General features: G+C 36.0%; 2 protein-coding genes across 5 annotated transcripts in view; one reads left to right on the top strand and one right to left on the bottom strand.

Moving 5' to 3' along the window:
• LOC125035051 (chitinase domain-containing protein 1-like) overlaps window positions 1–3,212 on the top strand; it is an 11,760-nt gene extending 8,548 nt beyond the window's left edge. For all 3 annotated transcript variants that reach the window (XM_047627148.1, XM_047627150.1, XM_047627149.1), the window contains exons 8-9: window positions 761–909; window positions 1,464–3,212. In XM_047627148.1, the coding sequence (XP_047483104.1) occupies window positions 761–909; window positions 1,464–1,605 (291 nt within the window). In that variant the 3' untranslated portion in view covers window positions 1,606–3,212. The remainder of the gene's footprint in view (window positions 1–760; window positions 910–1,463) is intronic.
• A 589-nt stretch (window positions 3,213–3,801) lies between these two features.
• LOC125035053 (RWD domain-containing protein 2A-like) overlaps window positions 3,802–7,500 on the bottom strand; it is a gene marked incomplete in the record, with an annotated part of 10,952 nt that continues 7,253 nt past the window's right edge. For both annotated transcript variants that reach the window (XM_047627152.1, XM_047627151.1), the window contains 3 exon segments: window positions 3,802–5,071; window positions 6,027–6,152; window positions 6,705–6,894. In XM_047627152.1, coding sequence (XP_047483108.1) covers window positions 4,826–5,071; window positions 6,027–6,152; window positions 6,705–6,894 — 562 coding nt within the window.

Raw genomic sequence — 7,500 nt, 5'->3', positions numbered from 1 at the left:
ATCTTTAGTGGGTTAAACTGCAGGTAGTATAATATTACATCCTTATAGGCAAGCAGAATTTTGCCCGTCCGGGAGGTTTGCCTCGATACTCTGTCTGCTTTTTAGGGGTTAATGTCTCCAAACAACAATAACACTGTTCAGTTGGTGGTGGTTTAACCCAATGCCGCCAGGAAAATGAATAAAAAGCGGGGAAAATGCTGTGCTCGTGTTTTATGTTTTTGTGAAATGTCTCTGCGCGTAGATGGCTCTGCTAGTGCTTAGCCACAAAGGAGTCAATTAGTAGACCTTGTGACCTTACCTGATTTGAATTGGCAGGGAAAAGTGTATTTTTTACTAGTGCTATGAATATCAATGGTGTTAATTTTATTATAAATATTATAATTACTATAATGTTATAAACATTAGTAAAAGCAAAATAAGATAACGTAAAAAAAAAATTGAAAGTCAAGGAAAAGTGTAAATGGGCGAGACAGGCAGTACTTGTAATTGGCTCATTGATGACTTAGTACAAGTGTAGCCATCTGTGTGTAAAAACAATTAAACAAGTAAACTCATAACAAGTCAGCTTTTTCACAGCCATTCAGTAAATAATTCATGTAAAAGTAATTTTCATTGTTTGTCCCATTTTCAGCATTCCAAATAGTCTATAACTTGATTCAATTACGGAGGTTTCACTAATTTAAGTTTCCTTATTTTCAGTTATTAATATTCATGGAAAGCCTTCCAAATATGAATACTAAGAAATGTCTTTTCGCAACAGATTCTATTGGGCCTGAATTTGTACGGTCTGGACCACAGTGTTACTGGAGGTAACCATATTATTGGACATCAGTATGTAGATATACTGTCAACATACAAGCCTAAGTTCCTCTATGATGGAGAATCACAAGAGCACTATTTTGAATACAAGTGAGTGTTGTCCTTTAAATGTTTATGTGGTGTGATGCCCAATTCCTACTTTTTCTGCTTTCATATTTAGTATGTAGGGGATTTTCAGAAACTTTTATCACTTCTTTCCTTTCCTCCTTTTCCTCTTCCTCCATCATCTTCTCACTTTCATTTACCCCCTCTTTCTCCTTTCCTTCCTCTGGCTCCTGTTCTCCTAACCCCATTCCTCCTCCTCCTCCTCCTCTGGTTTCTGTTGTTGTAACCTCATTCTTTGTTTCCTCCTCCTCCTTCCTCCTCAGGTTCCTGTTCCTGTAACCCCATTTCTTTGTCTCCTCCTCCTGTTTAACCCCTTTCTCTCCCCCCTCTTCTTCCTCTCTCTAGTCTTTGACCATCTCTATTTCTTTTTTCTTTTCTTTTTTCCCTCTATTTTGTTTCCCTGTGTTTTCTTTTGGTTTCCTCTGTTATGATGATTAAGTGATCTCTTACTTTGAACGTAAACAAAGATAAAATGTTTTTATTTTCTGGAAATATCAGCAGTAGCTTCATCTTTTGCATATTTTCTTCAATCATTTCAGAACAACATCTGGACGTCGGACTGTGTTCTACCCAACTCTACATTCCATCAACAAGCGAGTTCACTTGGCAAAAGAATTGGGCACAGGAATATCTCTGTGGGAAGTGGGTCAGGGACTTGATTACTTTTATGATCTTCTCTGATTAGGGAAAAGATGCAGGGAATGTGTTCTCCATGGTGCTGTCCAAAAAGCTGGACTGTGATTACCTTCTTTGGGGTTGTGTGTGAATAAGGGGGATGATTTATTTATTTGAATGATACATAGTTGGGTTATGTAGCCTGTAAAAAAAAGCATTTGTTTCTTTACCTGTGATTACCACATGTTACTTGTTTTGTAGAGCTGTTCACATGGACCTGATGCATATGTGGCCTTATTATTAGACTATATAAATCCCAGTTTTTGGGCTAGTGGTTGCAGAGTGTGTGACATTTGTGTGTGGGTTTTAACAAAAAAATCAGTATCAGTAAATGCAATATAATTTGTAATATAATTTAAACCAAAATTTAATTTCTTAATGCATTCTGTTTCTTGATTTGTACTTCAGTCATTAGCATTGTAGTTTGGTTAATTGTGTCCAACATAAGTTTTCAAAATCAGAAATTTTTCACAGATTAGTATGATGCTAAAGTAAAGAATGTGAAAGTAATTTTTATCGGGGAAGAGGAAGAATGAAACAATGTAATGTCTTGTATCGAATAGTAATGTTACTTTATTGGATAATAAGTTTCTCTTGCATATTTATTGAGCCCTAATTTGTGTGAAAAAATAATAATGTAAAGTGGGAAATTTAAATAGAACATGTGTATAAAATGACAGTATTTTTGTATTGCTATTAGATGTTCATAATCTTTTTTGTGGTATGGGGAATATGAACAGTGTCAGATTAAAAGTTTTATAAGACCAGTGACACACAGAATTGGCCGTGGGCACAAAAGAAGATAATAGAAATGGGAATGTTGTGATGAATATTTCTCAACACCCTGAAGGAACTAGAGGGTATAAAAGAGAGCAGTGACTCTGAGGAAGATGAGGGATTGTAGAGCAAGGTGGACAAGAAGGGAACCTGAGGAGGCAGGACCTAATTGGCACCGAATGCCAAAGATAGCATGGAACCAACCCTGAAGTGAGAATAATTTCAAAACAATATGGATGAAAAGGAAACTTGAGGCAAGCAGATCTTGGAAAAGAGGAAGCAAAAGATGTCATCCTATCTTCCCTACAATCAGAGAAAGTAAATAAACTTACTGCTCCACAACCCACCATACACTCCCTAAACGTTAACTGAAGTCCATAGCCATGTAGTCATGCTTTGTCCAGTGGTTGTGCCTGATTTCCTTTAGGAGATATTTTTGTAGTCACTAAATATACAGAACACTATTTTGTCAAGAGTTTGTCCAGTCTAAATTTCTAGACCAACCAGTACAATGGATGTTCTGCATGTTACATCACTATTATGTAGTGTAAGTAAATGTTCTTCAAAGGAATAATAACAAGAAATTAAACATAATTGCAAATGACTTGATCATAATAGTGTACACGGTAATATCTTGTGTAAAAGAAAAGTTTATAGGTCTTTTCCACCAATGAAAAATAAAATAAAAAAAGGTATATTGTTTAATGATATATATGTCTAATTATGATAATTTTTTTTTACACTTTCTTATTTAGAATTAAAGCATTGATTATCTGTGATCACAAGTATACAAATAAAGCCTGAAAGTAAAGTGCATTAAACACATGGCAAAACAATATTATTATATTATTTACACTTGTTCAATAGTATTAAAGGGTAAACTTTTGGGTGCAGTCAGGCAAGGATGGGCTTTTATTGGTGCCAGCCACTCTGTGTCTGGGTTCTCAGGAGGGCATGTGAAACCTTATCCTCAGCATGATATGAGGCATCCCCAGTAGCTGTGACTCTGTACCATGACATGATAGCATGTCACCTATCACCAGTGGGGTAATTTATTTATATTTTACATTTATTGCAAAATATTTTGTAATTTAGAATTTTGTCATCAATTTTTGGTCTCCACACTGAATAGGCCTCCGGGCTAGTACAGTGGTAACGTGCTGGCCTCTCATCCGAGGGGTCGGTGGTTCGTGCCCCGCCCAGGCGCGAGAAGTTGCAATTGTCGCCCGGAGGTTACTGCAGTGGCTGGGCACCACGGCAGGTAAGGACTAAGCCGAGTCAGCACCAGCTGGCACACGTTAGCGAGTCGACATTAGTCGACACAGGCCAGGCTCCCCTCATGGGCATAGCCCGAGCGAGGCTCAGCTTCGCATATCTGACTTAGCTTACCACACTGAAGGTCATTGTAAGATTTAGTGATACAAATTTTCTTGATCTTTAGACTTTATTGTGCAAAAAGTCTTACAACACATACTTATTTAAATTAAAGCATATCTAGTGAAATTCACACCAGCAATAGGCTAGATATAAAAATATGGTTCTAGAAAAAGACTGGAAGAAGACCTGGAAACTGTCCCGTTACCTTTACATTTCTCCATGAATAAACGTAAATCTTAAAGGAATTATAAATGGTTTTTGACCTCTCAACTTCAAAGGAACCATAATACCAAGTGAACAAAATGAATTCCCTCTCACAAATTTGGCAATTAGGAGAATGTTACTTACAAAAAGCAATTTATGGATTAAAAATATTTTTAAAAATTGAAGTACAGATTGTATATTGAAAGAAACTCGGTAAAATTATTTCAGCTGCAATCAAAAGCTGTACAATAACCCAGTTGAATGTATACTTAAATATTTAATGTATCTTGAATCTGAATTCAAGTTTCAGTCTTTTATTCCGTTTTGCTCAAACACCAAGCTCATAAAATGTGATGACAAAAATACTCTACACACTGCAGTCTTGGTATCACCCTTCTCCATTTATAAAGGCTGGACTGACAATTGCATCACTCCAGACAGTTCAGAGATGTTGCATAAAAGTGATCCTAAAATTACCGTCTTAGCCTACCTGGTATAGCCCTTTATAACCTACTTTTCTATGACTGTTCTCCTTTATTTTGTTTGTTTATTTTGGTTTTCCAATTATCAGGGATGAAATGATTTCCTTTACTCACATTCCTTTTAACAATGCAAGGGGATACTATAAAGATTTTAAATAGATTTCTATTTTATTGTGAAAGGTAATTTCAATACCAAAAATAATTTCAAATTGGTAATAGATTTATAAATAACATATAAAATATAGTCTTCCCATTACTAATTCATAAACATCCAAATTATTAATGTACATAACGATCATTCAATCCAAACAAGAATTTTCTTAATGCTCCCAACTTTCTATACAAGTATGGCAGGACCTAATGTTACTATCTCCATTCAAAGTGCGTCAAGTTGGCCTCCCACTGACACCAAAATATTCTTTGAAAACATATCCTGATTCATGGTTTTCTAAGTACCTAAATACATCTCCCATGTCAACGTGAAATCCTCCATTCTTGACCCGGATGTTATTCTCAGAGCCCAGTTCTTCAAATGAAGGAAATCTTCGTAGCTTATCAATGTCTTGACCTTTGGTAACATCAACAATTTCTCGGCTCTTGACAAGAATCTTCTGCCAGTTCCATGACCTTACCTGTTAGTGGGGAAAAAAAAGAAAATATATATTATATTATAACATCCTTTTTGTGAGTAGGATAAAGGGAAAAGCTTTAGAAAATTAACTGATTAGCAGAGAACTGACTGTAAAACACTATTTCATGGATCAAACATTCAGCTTATCGCCTAAAGACCAAGCCACTCTGATTATTCATCACACTGTTAAGTTACACCTTTAAGCCACGTCACCCGAATTGAGCATCAGCTTTTAAAAACTGGCAGGCCATTTTCCTCTCCATGCTGGTGTAAATGAGATGCAAGGCATGTGAACTGGCAAGTCTAGTTCATTACTGAAAGTATTAGAAATCTCTGCATCATAGTGAATTCTAGCAACCATCCTGCCATTGAGAGCGGGAGTCCGCTACATGTAGTGGAACTTCCCGCTCAACACGCTCAAGCATGTTGCCATGTGTATAGCTGTACCCGGCCGATCAAGCAGTTTCTTATGACAGCTACACATGTGCCTCTGGCATTTTTCCTCCAATGTCAAGTCCCATAAAATGATCCACCCCCCATTTCTATGCTACCACACTGGGCCTCCTAACATGCATCTGGGTGACTTATCCTCCCTAACAATTCTCCCTGTATATTCCCTTTGAGTCATTGAAAACTACTATATGCCTAATCCTATCCTCTCCTCTATCCTCTCCTCTATCCTTGGACCTCCTGCTCTCTCTTTACATAATCACTTCTTGGTGTAAATGAATTTCTCTTTGTACTTTATATACACAAAAACATTTCCCTAAGCTAAAGAAGTTAGGATGAATATATGGCTTACTGGTTTCTATGTCTTTCATTTACTATTTCCTATTTTCACTCATGCAAGAGATAACTTGACCTTTAATTGAACTCTTCAACTATTAAAGATTGTAATAGCTGAAAAATTACCTAAAACAACAACAAAATACAACTGACAAGACCAATATCCCTACCTTCTGCCACCAATCATCTGTATTGCGTGACATTCCTTCTACACATATGATGCCAGGTTTCCCGGGTAAGCAGAAACCTGTCAAGTCAAACTCTCTTGATAAATCCAAAATATCCTTGCGTTTTACCTGAAACAATAACAAAATATTTGTTATCTTTTAACACAAATATTAATACATAATACAAAGAAGTTATCTTTTTCCTTCTTTCTTTGAAGGATAATATGCAAGGTATTCAGTGTCTTGGAAATGCTCAGAAAATGAAAATTAACCCAATGGTTCCAGGTAATCACACTGTCTACCATGATGTTTTGTTTGCACACAGATGGCTACAAAAGTATTCAGACACCATGTAGGCAATTAGTAAGCCTCTATGTCCAGCTGTTTTTGCCTTTCCTTTAGTTTCCAGGAAAAACATTTTTTTTTTTCTAATGCTATTAATATTAATGTTATGATTATAATAATAATAATGTTGATAACAATACTAATAGCAATACATGTGAGCTAGGTAGTCCTAGTAATCAAGGAGTAATTGATTAGTAATAGTAACTGTAGAGCCATCTATGTGTAAAGACAAAAAAGACAGTCATAATGGAATGTATTCTTACCATCCTGACTACTTGGGTTAATGAACAGAGTTTAAGTATACTGTATAAACTGAAATCTAACTTTGTGCCAAACCTTGCTATATATATGATGGGAATATATCCATAATCTTGCAAATTTGGTGTCCTTTCCCTCAGACTCTGTCTCTGTGTTCAGTGGTACCTCTTCTTCAATGTTGTCCGAGAAGAAGGTTTCCCCTTTCTCCTGCAGCCAAGTTACAGCTGGACCAATTGCTAAGTCACATTTTTCTAGAGATTTAATATACCTGCAAATAATAAAAAAAATTTGTAAGGCAATGCACTTTCAAAACATGGCAATAAATATATTGCCATTTCTTGACAAAATATTTGCAAACTGTTAAATAGCTAGGTAACTGAACTTGCATAGAAATAACATCTATTACCCACTGAAATTATTCTGCATATACTTTACACAAAATGGAAAGTAATTAACCCATCCACTGGATGGCAACTTCTCAATCCATATTGTACTGAGCCTTTATGCCAGCTGGCAAGTATCCATACTATGCATGATTGAGCCTGTTCTATGTTTTGAATGCCAAATAGTTATTTGCTTGTTTGGCCTTGACTATGGTCATTCAGTTGCAGCTCTCAAAAGTAGCCTTACTGTTTATTTTCAACTCATTTACTGAAAGATATTAGCCATACTCAATTTTGTAGAGTAGGGAATATCCATGTTTCCCATGCTTCTAACTTTTAACTCGAGTGGCTTTCTGCATGTAGCTACTGGTACATAGCTAGGTATGGTATGGATAGAGGCATGAACTATATGCTTACACAAATTGACTCTATACTGTAAAACACAACTCTTCCTAAAACCATGCTTTTTCTTATTTTTTGAAGCATGAATT

Source organism: Penaeus chinensis, chromosome 19 (genome assembly GCF_019202785.1).
Source record: "Penaeus chinensis breed Huanghai No. 1 chromosome 19, ASM1920278v2, whole genome shotgun sequence".
Lineage (NCBI taxonomy): Eukaryota > Metazoa > Arthropoda > Malacostraca > Decapoda > Penaeidae > Penaeus > Penaeus chinensis.
This window is presented reverse-complemented; position numbering and strand designations above follow the sequence as displayed.